Source organism: Argentina anserina, chromosome 2 (genome assembly GCF_933775445.1).
Source record: "Argentina anserina chromosome 2, drPotAnse1.1, whole genome shotgun sequence".
Taxonomy (NCBI): domain Eukaryota; kingdom Viridiplantae; phylum Streptophyta; class Magnoliopsida; order Rosales; family Rosaceae; genus Argentina; species Argentina anserina.
In genome coordinates, this window is record NC_065873.1 from 17,550,674 (window position 1) to 17,568,083 (window position 17,410).

A 17,410-nucleotide genomic window follows, 5' to 3' on the forward strand; every position below is an offset into this window, starting at 1 on the left:
ATCCCGAATTATTTTGTGACTTTTGTGTTCTACTATTTTATCGAATTGTTTGGTTATATATGTGCACTCATCAATTTTGGTAGCTAGCTGTAATGTCTTAGGATGCATGGAATCGGGTGCGGGTACGTGGAAGCGAAGCGTTTGGAAACGCGGAAGCGATTTTTTTTCAAAAGTTAAGGAAGCGGGTGCGTTTTGGAAGCGTCAGAATAATAAATATATATTATATACTATTTTTATCTTTTATTTTTATTATTATTTTATTCAGTTTTAAAATAACTTGATAACTATTAATAACTTCCTTTCTAAACTATGATTATCATTAGTTATAGCAATATTAAAGCTTTCTTTCAAAATTCAAACAAAAGAAAGTCTAATATAGTGTGAAGGTATTAGCCACATGCAAGTCAAAGAGACATCACTAGATGAAATTGAATAAAAAAATGTTCGTATTCTCTCTGTCTCGTCAAGATTTTCTTCATATCTCTCCCGAACTCTTTCTCTTTTCTCTGACACATTAGATCAATTGACATTATTCATCTTTAACCGCTTGAAGAAATTGAAAAAAGATGAGACGAAAATAAGAGACTCAAGACATTTATTGATGAAATAGTGGAAGGGAAGGAATCGCGCTTCCAATTTGGAAACCAACGCTTCTGCCGCGCTCCCAAACCCTCCTTTTCTAGAATCGCGCTTCTGTCGCGCTTCCGCTTCCGAATGCAAGCTTTTGTGCTATGTAGGTAATGTCACATTGTTAGTAGTTGTCTAATATAAGTATTGTTTTTCAATGATTATAGATTATTAGACTAAGATCATGTAATATCAAAACTTCAGCCACAACGAAGTGTTCGAAAAAAATTACTTCATGATTTTTAAGCACCGTCCAAATTCTCACTATTTATTTCTTCTTCGATTTAGAAATTAGAATTTCAAGCATCCATGTTGTGATTATCCAGGATCCGCCAGTGCTGTACCATAAAGCTTGGAGCTACTTAGACTGATACAGCTAGCTCAATTAGGATTAGTCTGCTGTATAATTTAGATGCAGTATGATCCCTAAGATGCATGCCCCAATTTTGTTCTTTGTTTGTTATTTTCCTTTTGGATTTTGATTCAGTTTTTGCTTTGTTTGGTTTGAATATTAAGTTTTGCTTTGTTTTGTTTTCCTCATTAAGTATTTTTGCTTTGGCTTAGAGCTTATTTGATTAAGTGTGACGGTTTTGTAGTGGAAACCTGTCTCCATCATAATCATTAGTCGTATTAGCTCCTAGCTCTGACATTTGGAATACAATCTATTCCCCTTAAAAATAATCTTTTTGCATTCATATATCGACTAAATTTAAAACTAAAATAAAAACATTAAACCGCCAAATTTGAATTCATATATGGTTCCAATACAATGTAAAACAGAGATATAATGTCCTCGAAATCCCATAAACAATAGGCAACAATTGTAAATTTCTGTAATAAATTCTATCTACAATAGGAAAAAAATAGTGAAATTAAGGTTGGTGTGGAGTGCGGACAGAACCATCCCACCATTCTTTAGCAGTTGCCTTGTTTACAACCCGCACCAACCCACCTTTCTCACCTTTAATCTTATTCAAATCCCACACGAGCTCTTTGTCTGCGCAATCAGCACACACACACACACTTACAAGTCTTTTGATCAGTTTCCCAAGTCCCGCAACTCAAAGCTTCTGTTACTATGGGCGCCGAGATGAAGGTCTACACTTTGGAAGAGGTCTCCCAGCACAGCGATCGCAAAGACTGCTGGCTCGTCATTGATGGCAAGGTATGGTTCGTACACTCGTTATTCATTCTGGGTTTTTGTTAAAGATTGGTTCTTGGGATTTGATTGAACCTGGTATATTGCTGTGTCATGTCGTTGTGATTGCTCTGATTTTGATATATGATCGGATAGTTGATTTGGGTTCTCGCTGTTATTGGACTATTGATCAGTATGAGGTTGTGTTTTGATTTGCATCATTGCATGTGAAGGTTATTTGTGTGCTTATGAAATATGTGTATCGTGAGTTTATGTTCATGTTCAGAATAGAGGAGTGGAGTTAGTTTTGTGTAATCCAATTGATGAACATTGGTTTGAGTTTCATATATTGGTCAATGTGTAGATTGTGGCTCTGAATTTGCTTCAGAAAGGAGGAATACTTGATATAGATTGGTGTGAATCAGATTGGATTGGGATTGGTGTTAGTTTGACTATCATGAATGTTTTTTAACTTATGGTCTATGATAGCTTTATTTATAGAGAAATGTGGTAGTTGCATTGTGGATTGTTATCATGCCAGATCTCATAGTATGTATGATGTGAACCGGAAAATTGGTGGTTGTGCTTATGCACATAAGCACATTGATATCTTTTAAGCAAGTTAGATTTCGAATTTGGTGGTGGTGCAATGAGTCATTGACTAATTAAAGTTGCATACTGAATTGTTTGATCTGTATGTCAGCCAGTTTGTATTGTATCAATCTAGTAAGATTGAAAGTTCCTGAACCAGAAGCAATACTGAAGAAGCTTATTTCTAATGACTGAATAGTAATAATTTGATCTGTAATTCAGGAAGTTTGTATTGTATATTGATCTAGTAGTCATTTGTTGACCATTCCTGGACTAGAAGCAATATTGAAGAAGCTTGCTTCAAGTCGACAGAAGATTACTAATAATCTGATAAACTATCTGATTGAACAGGTGTATGATGTGACAAAATTCTTGGAGGACCATCCTGGCGGTGATGAGGTCTTATTGTCATCCACAGGTTTGAAAATAATAGCAATGTCCTTAATATATGACTCTTTTTTCTATTATCCAGGAATTACGGAAAGTCGGAAACCCGCTTATGCCCCCCGTATGGTTTTGAGGCTTTATTGTAAACTATGGTTTTGCAGGGAAGGATGCAACTGGTGATTTTGATGATGTTGGCCACAGTACCTCTGCTAGAGCAATGATGGATGAATACTATGTTGGTGACTTTGATAAGGCATTCGTCCCTGCTAAAACAGCGAAGTACACTCCTCCCAAGCAGCCTGACTACAATCCGGACAAAACACCCGATTTCATCATCAGACTCCTCCAGTTCCTTGTTCCCCTGCTCATTTTAGGTCTGGCTTTTGTTGTGCGCGCCTATACTAAATCATCAACGGCCTAAATGCTGCAAACCAACAAAGATAATTGAGAAGCTTGTCTTTTAATAAGTTTATCTTAGGGCGTTGAATGACCTTTTGTTAGTTTTTCAACTTTTCATGTCCAGAATTATTCATCAAGGAGTGTTACGGTACTTGACTTCTTACTGGTAATGATTTTTGCCAGCCTTTTGGTTTGCCCGAAGTGAATGCTCTTGTGATCTCACTCAAACTTCTCTATATGATATTGATATGCAAGGTTTAGATCTTAGAGATTCTATTTACACCAAGAGTATCATCGCCACACTAGGCACCCAAATCTCTCTTCAGGGATCATGCTGGAGTGCTGACAGTAATGCTTAAATCTTTTGGATGTATATAGCAACTCCTTAAGATATTACTAAAGGATATATTCAATCAAAACTTATTTCTTGATTAACTGGTAGAAGCCAGAAAGAAAAACAGGGGGCAAAACAAACAAGCAAAGTGGAACCGTGATGAGGAAACTGGGGACATGGATTATGTCTCAATAATTGACTAAAATAATCGAAACTGCAAGTGAATCGAATTTACCTCTATGTCAACGAGGTGTACATTTCAAGGACGCTCATTGGATCAATTACAGCTATAGAATTTTTGTTAGTTTTGGTGAATCAAGCACGCGGGTTCAAATTGGGGGAGGGTTGGATTGACTCATTTTCATACTCGTTCAAACCAATGTCATTGAGGTACTGCTTTGGTTTCACTAAACCACTCACATTTAGATACTTTGGGCACCATCGTAAATTCTGGCATGCAAGTTATAGAAGTACTTTCAAATTTCATATAAGTTCGTATATAAAGAATAAGGTCCATATATTTCAAAGCTGGAAATATTCAATGCCATTCTCTAAACATGATCTATGGTCACATAATTTGGTAATTAATTACAGTCTACAACACAGTTTGAGCATATATCATCTAGCTGTTTTATTTTTCATCAAGATATTACACACATTTTGGGACAATAATTGACTAGATAATAGTCCAATGTTATTTCGCTACACAATATTCAATGAATTCTCACATTATTATACTCTCGGTCTCAAAGTCTTTTAATTGATTAATCACAATTTCGGCATTTTTCATCACTAAAATGTTAGCTGAAAAACAACTTTTAATTTTATATAAACATTGAGAAGGCTTGGATAGCTAGAACAAAAGAAAAAACGGATAAGAGCATACCAACACCACTATGGCCGGTTTAGCACTCTGATACAAAGGAAGAATCTTGTAAAATATGAATGCAGTAGATATATCTGAAGAAACTAAATATTCTTTCAATTAGATCAAATTCTTGGAGCCAACTCTCATGTCCTCCAAAACATTTTCATGAGTTTTCACGCCAAAATTTTCATCATCTTTCAAGATGATGACATTATAAGAAGACAGCCTAGGCAGCCTTACATTCCCTCTTCCTGAGTTTTACTTGTGTTGCTTACATACATTATAGTTCTCCTAGCTAGTAGCTTCTAATAAGTCCAATTTGCTATGCAAAAATAGACTAGCGGCAATGGCAACCATAGCAAAGGAAGAAGCAGGTGTGCTGAAGCTGGTGCGCCCCGGTAGGCGAGTGGAACTTCATAAGGTACCAGTTACTGCAGCTGAGGTCATGAGAAGGTACCCGAGGCACAGCATCACTCGCCCCGATATCTTTGAGTTCCCATGGATTGTGGTTAAGCCTGAAGCAGTTTTGGCCCCTGGAAGAGTGTTCTATATAGTTCCTAACCGCACTATCTATCAGTTGCTTAAAGCTAAAGAGAGCTCTGATTCTGATCAGTCATCTTCTATTACGCAGCAGCAGCAACGAGAGTCTCCAAAAGATCAAGCTCAGCAACAAGTATCAAACAAGACTTCCTGCTCATCCAACAAGACAGATGCTGGGAGGACACCAAAGCACCAAGAACACAGGAAGCGGCTAAAGCATCAATTCTTGAACATGTCTTGTGCTACTACTTCTGTGTGTCCTACTCCTACTGAAGAAGAAGATCATGAAAAAGAAGTACAAAGAGCTGTCCTAAGGCTATCTACACCGGTTTCGCTAGGCTCCAAGACAGCTGAGGGAGAACCTAAACGAAAATCATCATCTCTATCTACAAAAAACGAAAACAGGAAAGGTAAAGGTAAAGCTAGCCTCAGTAGCATTACTGGCAAACTTGGTGACCTTAAGTTTATAACTAGTAAACAGGTTCGCACACCGAAATCCTGTATAAGAAAACCAGATAGTGCTCGTAAGTTGCTTCAACTCAAGGTCAAATTTGACTTACCAGATGACTGTGGGGCGACAAACTAAGGCTGCTGATAATCGGATCCAATATCCAGACTATAAGTACTGATGATTCATGATCTGATGACTGAATCATGTTTTGTATGTTGTTTATGCATACCATGTCAATGCTCACCTTACTAGATCAGCTATATATAAGTTAGTACTTTCATTTGTTTGTTCTATTCTCTGCTATACTTTTGCGGCCAAGAGACAATTTTCGATATAAAGTTCATATCAAGCAGATAGATTGTATATGAGACTTATCCTGCCTGTCACTTGAAAAATTATCTTGAAGATTTAAATTTCTAACAAAATCAAAACTCTATTCATCCAAAAGCATCAATTGTAATCAAGAAGCCCTCCCTGCTGTTACTTACTCAAAGCACCAAATCTTCTGTACAAGGTGATTGAAAAAGCGTGGCAAAGGAAAAAAAGATCAAGCATGACTTGCACTTCATCAACAAAAACCAGAAAAATTCTTGGTAATATGAATTACCTAATTTATGCTTGCACACGTTCTATCAATCACCTTTGAATCCGTTCTATATGATTGTCTTGATGGAGAAGTTGATGCCCTTGAAGAACTATGTCCAAAGAAGCTCAGCTTGCCCATTTTCTTAGAAAAAGAACTCATGAACTTACGAGAATGGGACTTTTCCATATCCCTCTTCATACAGACATGCTCTCTCTCAAGATCATTTAGTCTCATTCGTAACCGAGCTAGCTCAAGTTTTAGCTCACGGTTTTCTCGCCTCAATGAGGCATAGTTGTCTCGAGGAGACATTGCTGCACTGAGTGCACCACTGCTGATCCTCCATGACTGGTGCATTGGCTTGTGTTCGTCTTCACCATTAGAGCACCCCAAGGAATTTCTAAGCCTTATTTGCTCAAAATAAAGTACTTGTACAATTGACTGGAGAGGGAGCCGCTCGTTTTGTGCAGCATGTGCACCGGCTTCTTGAGATAGCTTTTGGAAATCAATTAGTTTGCAGAGCTTCTTCTTGTCAGTATCTGATAAACTTTGATGGGCCTGTCACAGAAATAGACTTGTTAAATGAAATATCACATGTAAACATAAATGGAAAGTTCGTAACTAAAAAACAATAATTTTGTCCATAACTAATGCATATGGGATAATTCTGAGAAAAAGATGATAAAGACGTACCTTTAAATAGATGTCTATGGCTCGATATAACCCATCATGAACAGTTCGTGCGTGTTCAGGTAAGGCATCGGCAATGACGAGAAATTTAGCAAGCTTGAGGTTTGCATCAGGAGCAATCTCCGCAAGGTAATTGTCTACTAACTTTGAAACTTTAAAAAGCGCAGTTTGGGAAGGCGAATGAGGACTATCAGTTTCAAAAACAGAACCATCTTCCATTTCTTCTTCACTATCCTCTTGCTGAGAAAAATTAATTAAAATCCTATGCACCGTATCTACATCAAACAAAGTATCCCCAGAGTGCTTGAATGATGGGATCAGAAGATCATCAAGAGTAGCAATATCCAACTGAGACCCAATCCTCCTCTCCAGATCAAGTCTGCATGAAATTGTGCACTCAAGAATCACTGCACTTCGCAAAAGCCCGAAAAGAAAGTTGATTGGAACAGCAAGTTTCTCAACAGGCAGAAGGCTGACAATTGCTTCAACTACGAGCTTTTCATGGCCAGTTGAAACTGAAATTACATCAACTTTTGTTTGGTCAGGTGGGTTCCATAGGCTGGACTTCTTTGTCAACTCCTTCTGAGCATAATTCATCAATGATGCACCAATACTCTCAGGGCGGACTCCACGACACTTCATAGCTGTTATGACTCTTTGGTACAAGTCTACTCGTAGGCCAGAAAGATCTTCTATCCACCAGTCTCCATCACATTTGGCTTGCCTGTTCATGTGCAGCCTCCCTGAGCTGCTATATTCCAAGCGCGAGAAGCTTGAAGCAATTTGCTCCACACAGGCCTTTGAGGCTATTGCATCTATGCAGCGGCTAACTACTCTTAGCTCGTCAGCTAAAGGAAGCAAAGCCTCACATTGTTGCAAAACTTCAACACACATTTCAAGACTCTTGCAAACAATGCTTTCGAGATACTCTTCAGCTCGTGAGCCAAGATTATCTTTTGAGAACTCTTCAGTCATTTCAAGAAAATCGGATATACAACACAGCTGCGCAACATTTGCTGATGTGATTTCAAAGTTAATACCATAACAGAATTTCGCTGCCAACTCAAATGTTTCAGCGCCTCCTGGTAAATTAAGAAGCTCCACCCTTGAGATATCAGAATCTCTATGTTCAGCAACTAGCTTCCGGATGCGCCCACTTCGAGAGACAAGAGGGAACTGCGTCCCAAAATAACATAAGTACATGAAGAAAGTGAGAATACGAGTCACATATTTTAGGTTTAAACATTCTGTCAGTCAATCAATTAAAAAAGAACATCATAATTCCGTCTGATCAATCTATTTCAAAGAAGAAAGTAATGAAGAATTGCAGAAATACTAACCTTATGAAGTGAGAAAGCCCCTCCATTCACTTCTATTGTAATATCACTTGGAACGTCCCGGAAAATCCTACATGGCAATATTAACAGCCAAAGATTAATTCATACGTTATCAAAGCATCTGAATCTTGTCTACGGTTAATCTAGGCTACTTAAACACTAAGCATACAAACCATAATAGAACACAAAGTAATGAAATTAGTACTTCCCCTTGATACTAAAACTTTTCATTTTTCAGAGCTCTTGGGTTATAAACTTGGGGAAAGAACCAAGAGAGCACTAAGAAAAGAAACCATGAAAAGTACATTGGTACTATAGAGAACAGTTATTCCCAACTCAAGTACAAGTTTATTACAACAAGAGAGAATCTGAGAAGCGAAAACCAAAAGACATGAACTGTTAAGGACAAAAGAAACAAACTCTGCAACTGACTGTCATAAACAAAACAGTACTATTTCAGAAGTGAATTACGAACAAAATCTAAGCACAGAGTGACTTTAAACACACAACTCAGAAGTATCCGTACCACTCGGGGAAAACACTAGAACAAGAAAAGCGCAAGTATTGGGGTGAACCAGCACAAGAAAGCACAGAAAAGAAAACAAACCATTCGTTATATCTGTTCTGCCTAGCACTCTTAGCCAAAGGGAGCTGCTGGTGGTGCTGGTGTTGCTTGTCACCGCCGCGGTCCATGGAGGAAAGAAATCGGGAATGTGAAGAAGACAAAGAGGAAAAGATGGTAGGGCTGAGGGAGTGAAGTGGGAAGAGGAACAGAAGGAACAGAGTTGGAGATGTTGAAGAAGAAGAAGATTTTGTTTGGCCATTTCGTTAAACAGGTGGTGTGTGAGAAAACAAAAGATTGCCACTGTCCAAAGCAATGGTGGGTCATGATGCAAATCATCATATATATAGATTAAAGTTTCTACCTTTGGCTTCTTTTTCAATTGGGTATTTCACTTGAAATCTTGCATAATCTCTTCCTGGTTTTGTTGGGATTAAAATCTATTTCTAATTCAAAGGAGCACAGAAAGGAGGAGGATTGGAGCTTGGGTGTGTTTTGCAAAGGCCCTTTGGTTGTGGACAAAGTCAAAACCTCTTGTGGCAAAAAAAGCGGGAAGGAGTAAAGGTTGTTAATTTAGTTTGACATCTTTAACTTTTTGTCCCCCTCTTACCATATAAAAAGTTCAATATTATCACCAAAAAATAAAAATAAAAAGTTCAATATTCCTTCACCCAAATCAATCATTTTCTACCTCCCTCCTCCTGCTGGTTGTCCTACAAAGTAACTCATTTTCAAGCCAAAAATGATGAAACTTACACTAATGACGGAATTATTCCTTCGCAAAAATTGGAACTTCGGTATTACACATGGAACTATCGAGGCAAATTTACACTAATTATGAGTAATTTCATGACCGTTGACTGAGTTTCAGGAAAGTGAATTCATAAGTTCATGCAATTTCGTAATAGACATAGAGGTACTTAAACGTTAGGTCAGGAGTGTGAAACGATACTCTATCATGATAATCGCTGTCATTTCTAACAAGTGATTCATGCCCATAAGCTAGACTCCTAAAGAACTGGAAATGGAAACTAAAGAACAACGATCGATGCATCCATGCAGGCATGTAACGGTTTAGTATCATGTTTAACTAATGAATACGAGTGGACAGTGGTGACTAAAAGTAGGCAATACCTGGTTTAGTATGAAGATGCCATTCATATCAATATAGTACCAAACTACCAATTAATTAAGTAACCGTTAAACTGAACGTTAAACCTAGATCCATGGAAGCTTTCATCATTTTGTTAGAGGTAACGTAAACATCAACCATGCTATTTTTCAACACCAACCAGGAAATGAAGGACTCAATTTCGGATGGCAGCAAAGCTTTAACTCCAATTCCAATGCTAGTTTCTATCATACCAATTACGCAAATTTGGGGTCGAAAAGGAAAGAAACTCATAGCCCCTTTTGAAAATTTGCACAAAACCAATCCATATGAGAGAGGAGATCGATCAAACCAAAGAAATTTTATGGTCAAGAAGGAGAAATAATTAGAACCAATTTTCGGATAGATATGTGGTGGATGGTGTGGCCAGTATTGATAAGTTTATATGATTTTATGATTCCCCACCACCACCTGCAATGTCTCATATCACAAAATTAGGGTTTAAAAAATGTAATATAGGGCAATGTGGATCCGACCATATATATTATTACGTTTTGCTGGTAGTGAACTACTGATTTGATGAATTAACCAAAAAAGAACTACTGATTTGATTTGATATCATATCTTCCACTACCACCACCGTCGCTTTATTTTTAGATGCAAACAAAAAATATTTTGGTTCCAATCAAGATCATAGAAACCTGGCCTATTCATGTGTAACATATCATATTTGTCATTTGTCAATTGTCAATTGTCATGACTCATGACAAGCCTGAATAAGCTCTTGTCTGTAGATATATATAACCATAAATAATGGTATTCATTATTCAACTATGCATGGATAGCAAGATCCTAATGTTAAGGGTTGGTGGTGTATCATACATAGTAGTGCCTTCTAAGGGTTTCATTGTTTGAATGTTTTCAAGTGAAAATGACTTGAGGTTTCAATCAAAGTCTCAATTTGTGTCAAAAGTATCGACCTGCTTCACTTGGTAGTTTCTCTCATTTTTTCTTCTTAGATTAGTGAAATTAAAACAGCAAAGTACGATTAGAGTACATATGTGTGCTATTAAGTTTCTTTTGATTCTAGGAGAGGTGAAGTTTATATAGTCTACATGTTCACTCCTTGTTTACAATCTGACGCTACATTGCATATTATCAACACTACAACAGATTCATGACATGCGTGCATATAACCAAATGAGTATGAAACTATGAATGTTGCTATATTCAAAATTATTATGCATGGTAACATTTCAGCCTTTTAAAGGTGATAATATATAGATAGGTGTGCATTATTGTGGATTGAAGGCGTGCATATTTGTTGTTGTGGTGGTGAGGCAAAGTCAGTAACATCATTAGAATATTGCACGCCAAAGTGTTTTGATCACATAAGAAATCAACACTAGGTGAAACGAGACAATGCATGATTATTAATAGGGCATCCTATGTCCTTAATGGAATCGATCGATGTGACAGTAAACCAATGAACATCCATCTGGAGACAGCTGCATTCGATCTACCATCTATAATTCTTGATACATAGTACTCACTATTTAAGATGATAATGTCCTAAGTCTCCGTCGAGACCTCAATTAATTGGATCAACTAATTGCCACTTTGTTTATTCGACCCACCCACACCTTCACAACTCTTCTACTAGAATAAGTGGAACTCATCAATACCAGGCCCTCTCAATTTATATCGGATGCTGTGTGCTATGTAATGGACTTTTCTCAAGTTAGAACTTTAGATCGACGTTACAAGAACTCAACACTTCGATCATATAGTTGCTTTGGTCGCCTAATAACAAGTTTGGATAACATGATTGGATGGTATATCTTTCAAGATTCGACATCAAAAATGAGATGTGAGGTTCAAAATTGTTTCCATCAACGTTGATCACCCTTTTTTTTCTTCTCCAAAAGGTTTTGGAAGAAAACCTTGTCATCCCTAAGGTTGGTTTTTTTTTCTATTTGTAACAAATGAAAGCCGTAAAACCGCAATGTACTACTTGTCTACTTCTGTCGAGAAAACGCTAAAACAAACTATCACTATCAACACCGGCCACCAGTTGGCCGATGGACTTATCTTCGTGGTTCCGGCGTACCCTTCTACGGAACACTGAAAAGACCCAAAACCCAGATCCCCCAAAGCATAATGAACCTGAAGACGAGCTTCTTGGAATCACAGAGCAGCTGATCAATCTTGTCAAGTCTTTCACTTTAGAAACCTTCAAGACTTTCCCTCTCCCAGGTATCAGCTGCCCCCTTTAACACTATTATCATCTCGTGCAATTCTATATAACTAAATAATATTGCTTTATATATAGAGCAATATATGATTTGATGCTGCCGTAGGATTTCTTGTTTCCCTTTTCAAGGAACATTACCAATTTGTGAAGTAAGTTGTGTATGAATTTCAGATGATTTATGTTTATTGAATTTGAGTTTGAGCAATAAACATATGCCATCCTGATACTGCGTTGAATAGTGGATAGATAGATTTGATTAGGAGAAAGGGAACTAGGAACTTAGTTATGACAAAGGTCATTGTTGTTTGTTTGAGTTGTGAAAGATTGGTGCTGCTAGTGTGTCTCTTATCGATAGTATAATGCATCAGCAAGGCTTCTGTAGAGGTTGCTTATCTCTTAATTGATGTGATCTGCCATTGCAAATTGTTTGGCAATATCTGCTAGATCATTCTTAAAATGACTCGGCTTAAGTCTTTCAATCTTCAAATAAAGTATTGTTTTTTACAGTCTTAGTTGGCCAGCTTTTGAGAGTACGGGCAGCTGTATTTGCTGCTTCTGCCAACCAGAAGCTTATTCATAGGCCATCTTAGAGTCACCATCACAACTGTTTGGCAATATCTGCTAGATCATTCTGTTAAGGGCCGTAACCTACTATGAATTGCTTCATTGATCTTGAGAAATCTACTACCTTCCTCAGTTTCTGAGAATGATCTAGATGTGTAGTTGCTTTGGTTTTCTACAAGAGTTTTAATCAGAAAAGTGTATGATTTCTCCTTCAAAAAAATCTCAAAAAACATTTCTTAGGAAAAGAAATCCAAATGCAACCATAGCAATCAAGAATGGCGTCGAACAGTGGAAAGGTAGATTTGATTAGGAGAAAGGGAACTGGGAAATGAGTTATGACAAAGGGGTTTTTTGTTAGTGAGTTTTGATTGATTGGTGCTGCTAGTGTCTCTTGCTGATGCACTTTATCATATGCTGCAATTTATTTCATTCCAATCCCAACCAGCCTTCATTGTAAAGAACATTGGATCTTAGTTTCAAAATTCTCATGTGCATATCCTCTTGAGCTAGGAAGATACCTAAATATGTGGCCTTTTCTATCAAATTTAGGTCTTTTGAAGCAGGATTTGAGCATAGAAATAGAGCCAGTATTCTTAAAATGACTTTTCAATTGCTTGCAGCCTTGGATTCCTGAACCTCAAAGTTGAGTGTTGTTTCTTAGAGCCCTGGTTGGCCAGGTTTTGAGGGTATGTGCTGCTTCTGCCAATCAGCTACAGAACTTTATCTGTAGGGCCATCTTGGAAGTCATTATCTACAGAACTGTTTGTCATTCTATCTCCAGTAATTCATCCTGTTGAGGGGTGCAACCTACTATCAATTGCTTCCAAAACTTTAAATATCTGTAGGTGCAATCAATTTCTTGAGAAGTCTATAACCTTCCTCCGTAATTGAGAATGATCTTAGTTTGATTTGTACCAAAAAAGTTTCTCAAGTCTCCTTCATAATAAAAAAAATTCTTGAAGACAATCAATTTGCACAAGAAAAAAACTCCGATGCTGTTTGCCTTGATATCGGTGTAAGTAGCTCCGGCCCTTGGACATGTAGATGATGAAAAAAAACAACCATCTTGAATGACATATGGATTCTTTGAACAAGTTTAAGAATTTGTTTCCAACAATCACTTATAATTGGAATGCCTCTTGAAAATGGAGGTATAATAATGAACCTTTAGTAGCCTGTAAGCCGAAGTACATACATGTAAGCTGTAAATCTATGGGATGCAAATCCCCCTTTTGGAGGACCAAGTTGACTCTATGGAAAGGTATTTTCCATGATTATTCTTTATTTCTTCTGTGTCTTTATTTTGTGGTGGGAATGAAAATAGGTTGAGGTTTCAGGAGGATAAACAGCTAGAGAATCATCCGAAAGTTATAAATCCTAGCTGCTGTGAAGTATTGTATGTCTATGTTCTTGAGTTCTCCTTGTCCTGTTGGTTCTACAGGTCTTTTGAACTCATTTTCTTTTTTTTGGTTGTCGATACCTTATCCATCATTGGTACTTTTTCTTGTTTCAATATAATCTTTTTCTTCCACGTAAAAATATTCTCTGTCGTTGTGACATAGAAATGTTGGTGCTACTTTAGTAAATTTTTCTGTTTCCTTTAATTTATGTATATTTCCTGTCACAGAGACAAAAACAGGCACATTCTCATTCCAATATGAGGAAAAAATTGAAACTGGTTAACTTTGCTTGAAAGACTAAACCCATCATGCCAAATATATTGGATAAAAGGTGAAGTAGGAAATTTGAAGTGATGTTGCAGTAGGAAAATAGTTATGGAAATGAAAGGATTCCGTTCAAGTTGCTACTGCACAGCTCTCTTTTTTTTAATCCTGATAGTAAAAATACATCTCAAGGCTTACATTTGCCGGAAACATTATAATCTATATGTTTCTTATTTAGAGATCTGCATATGCAGTTAGGAATCTGATTTCAAATTAATATGGTCTAGGTAGCAATAGTTTAGGCATATTTTCTTGGTTAGGCCGGTGTCAATGCAGCTTGTGTATACATATATATTTATATATATATATATATATATACAAAATTTATCAGCTGCGGACGTCCGCACCGTCCGTACGGTGCGAATTCGGCAATTCCGGCACCAGCACAGCCGCACTCCCCTCCTCCCGGCGCTCCTGTCTGTGTCGGCCGGAGCTGCAGCTCCAGCCGGCATAGACAAGAGCTCCGGGAGGAGGGGAGAGCAGCTGTGCTGATCGGCGCCGTCGTTGCGCGACACCGGTGGCTGGAATCGTCGAATCCGCACGGTGCAAACGTCCGCAGCCGAGAAGCTCTGTATATATATATATATATTAATATATACTCTTGTACATATTATATATCTACCTATGTATTTTTCTATGTGGACTCCTCCATTTTCATCGTTTTATTAATACAAATATGTTTATCTTCAAATAAATAGTGATATTATGGTCTGCCACTACAACCAACTGTAGGTGATTGCGATAAAGGAAACCTCTAGGGACTTGGATAAATTTCATTTGTCAAACATCTCTTGTTTTAATGTGTTTGTAGAAATGAATGAGTGACTGAGTTTGACTATTAACTCTTTACAGGTTACAACCGACTGTAAGTGAGTGTGAAAACTGAAAGCTCTAGGGACTTGGATAAATTCGATCAGTCAAACTTCTCATGTTTTGATGTGCTGGTAGAAAATGAATGAGCGACTGAGTTTGTCTATTTACAACCAACTGTTAGTGAGTGTGAAAACAGAAAACTCTACGGACTAGGATAAAGTCCATTAGTCAAACTTCTCGTATTTTGATGTGTTGTTAGAAAATAAATGAGTGATTGAGTTTGATAATGAGTTTGACTTTTAACTCTTAGTTCTTGAGGCGGGTTCTTTCTTCATTCATTTGATTCCCTGCATCAGTGCCCAAAGACCAGAATGATTCTTAAGTCTTGTTCTTGATTTTTGTTGACATTGAACTAATTGTGGTGCAGATGATGAAGGAGCCACTTGTGGTGACAACTCTCTGAAAACTTCAGGCAATATTCAGAAAGATCTCTCACAATGGCAGCAAAGGCATGCCATGCTTGTGCTAACAAAAGTGAAGGTAGATTTTATTGGTATCTGTAATTCTTGTCTGATAATTTTAAATGCAACTATTGGTAGTAACAATGTGGAATGTTGGCTTTTCCAATTGGCTGGTGCCTCTGATTATTTTGAAGTTTGTAGCCAAAATAAACTTGATTCAGTAGCTTAGGAATTGAGTCAAACTGTAATAAGAGGATATCCTAGGCAGCAGAGCTACATTTCTTTCAAGCATAACTTAGCAGCATCATATGATCATTTGAAGCAGAAATTGTGCCATATTTGTTTTTCAGGAACTTTCCCACTTAAGATATAAGCTATGCCCTGGCCACTTGAAGGAACATCAATTTTGGAGAGTATACTTCATGCTGGTCAAGAAACAAGTGGCTGAGTAAGTTTCCAAACCTAAATTGGTTAAAATGATAGATAGCAGGTTTGAGGAGTAGGTTACGAATCATTTGTTGTTTATTTGTTTTTTCCATTAATGGAGGAGTGGCAAATGTATTTCTGGCTGATCACGCAAGTGCTCAATACATACAGATTGCTATCCATAGAGCTCTAGACTGTCTCCCATTCCTGTCATAGAAGAACAAAATTTGGAAAACCATCAAGCAAAATTTATCCGGTAGATCTCAAGATTATTGCATACTCTACACTTTGACTTGACCAGTGGTTTAAACTTTTAAGCCACCATAAAAATTTCTTCTTTTGCTTTTGTGAACTTTTGCATGTTAATGATGTTATCGTCCATCACCTTGTTATGGAAATCTTAAGCGAGTAATTTAGGTTCATGATTAGCTTGATGAAAGTTGTTTTCTCGTTTCATTTTATATCTGCAGACACTTTTTGACATCACCTTCTTCTGATTATCAGATATGAGCTACGTGCCATGCAACTAGCAAAGCTCAACGAAGTGAAAATGGAAAATGAAAGGTCTACAAGTGCTGATACATGTGAAGTTGAGATGGCTGAGACAAAGCACATTGGAGTAGGAAGCTTAGCACCTACGAGTCTACAACTCCATAACATCACATAGCATTCTTGTAGCTGTACCCAGTAGCTAGTCTATGGTTCCACTAAGAATGGGACAAGATCAAACCTAGGTACAACCTTACTCCAACACGATCCGTTGTATAGATTTTGCTTTTCTATATAGACTGTTCTATAGATTTTGTGCTAATGGAATAGTGATTTGTGGAGGCTCGTTTTGTGTACCAATTTAGGATCGTATAGAGCAACCCATATTGCTAAATTCTTTGTATGCATCTCTTCTGGTACCACCGGCACCCCTTTTGGGATCACTAACTGCCTATATTAGAAAGCTTGAAACAATTTATGCATCTGCTTTGGCCGTGGACTCTTTTCCACCAAGTAAAGCCTTAGGCACAAGCCTTCACCACCATTGTTCCGTTATAGCATGGATACCCCTTTTGCTTTGGTACGGCTTTCATTAACGATAGTTTCTACCTCATGCACAAAGATGAGACTTTTCAGATTTTATCGGTGAGGGCCTGGTTCCGACCAGGTGTGGGATGGCGCTGCAACTCCTATGCTTGATCTTGGGCATCTCTGTTGGGTGTGGCTCAGGGTTGAGATTTTGTGGGCATCTCGTGGTCATATGGGGTTGTGCTAGTTTTCTAATGAAAGCTAAGTTCCTCTTGATTCATAGCAGAGGGCTCTTGTCCTGAACTACTATAACTTCAATGTGTCTCATGTCCATCCATCAAAGACCAAGACATTGTGAAAGGATGAGATGAACTAATTCAGTAAGCCATCGGTAGTTAGTCTAATCAATTGACAAGAAACAGGGAGCTGAGAAGGTTTCTAAACTTTGAAGTGGTTTTCACCAATGTCATCTCAGGGCATGGTTTGAATGCTAAATGGCACGTTTAAGGAGCATCTAGCCTAGACTCTAGTCC

General features: G+C 37.7%; 3 protein-coding genes across 4 annotated transcripts; 2 read left to right on the top strand and 1 right to left on the bottom strand.

Moving 5' to 3' along the window:
* The first annotated feature begins 1,540 nt into the window (after positions 1–1,540).
* Positions 1,541–3,364, top strand: LOC126783172 (cytochrome b5-like). Its single transcript, XM_050508588.1, has 3 exons — positions 1,541–1,792; positions 2,708–2,774; positions 2,905–3,364. Exons 1-3 carry the CDS (start codon positions 1,706–1,708, stop codon positions 3,162–3,164), a joined length of 414 nt encoding a protein of 137 aa, XP_050364545.1. The 5' UTR covers positions 1,541–1,705; the 3' UTR covers positions 3,165–3,364.
* A 2,429-nt stretch (positions 3,365–5,793) lies between these two features.
* Positions 5,794–8,749, bottom strand: LOC126783221 (BTB/POZ domain-containing protein At5g48800). Its single transcript, XM_050508643.1, has 4 exons — positions 8,553–8,749; positions 7,949–8,015; positions 6,612–7,784; positions 5,794–6,476 (listed from the first exon to the last, which is right to left on the bottom strand). The coding sequence occupies exons 1-4, from the start codon at positions 8,636–8,638 to the stop codon at positions 5,943–5,945; spliced, it is 1,860 nt and encodes a 619-aa protein (XP_050364600.1). The 5' UTR covers positions 8,639–8,749; the 3' UTR covers positions 5,794–5,942.
* Positions 8,750–11,685: 2,936 nt separating this feature from the next.
* LOC126783662 (uncharacterized) lies at positions 11,686–16,756 on the top strand. Of its 2 annotated transcripts, none has more exons than XM_050509168.1 (4): positions 11,686–11,874; positions 15,401–15,513; positions 15,785–15,882; positions 16,331–16,756. In XM_050509168.1, exons 1-4 carry the CDS (start codon positions 11,700–11,702, stop codon positions 16,368–16,370), a joined length of 426 nt encoding a protein of 141 aa, XP_050365125.1. In that variant the 5' UTR covers positions 11,686–11,699; the 3' UTR covers positions 16,371–16,756. The 2 variants fall into 2 exon arrangements, with proteins under 2 accessions (XP_050365125.1, XP_050365123.1); XM_050509166.1 differs by having other exon boundaries at positions 16,365–16,756.
* The last annotated feature ends 654 nt before the right edge of the window (positions 16,757–17,410 follow it).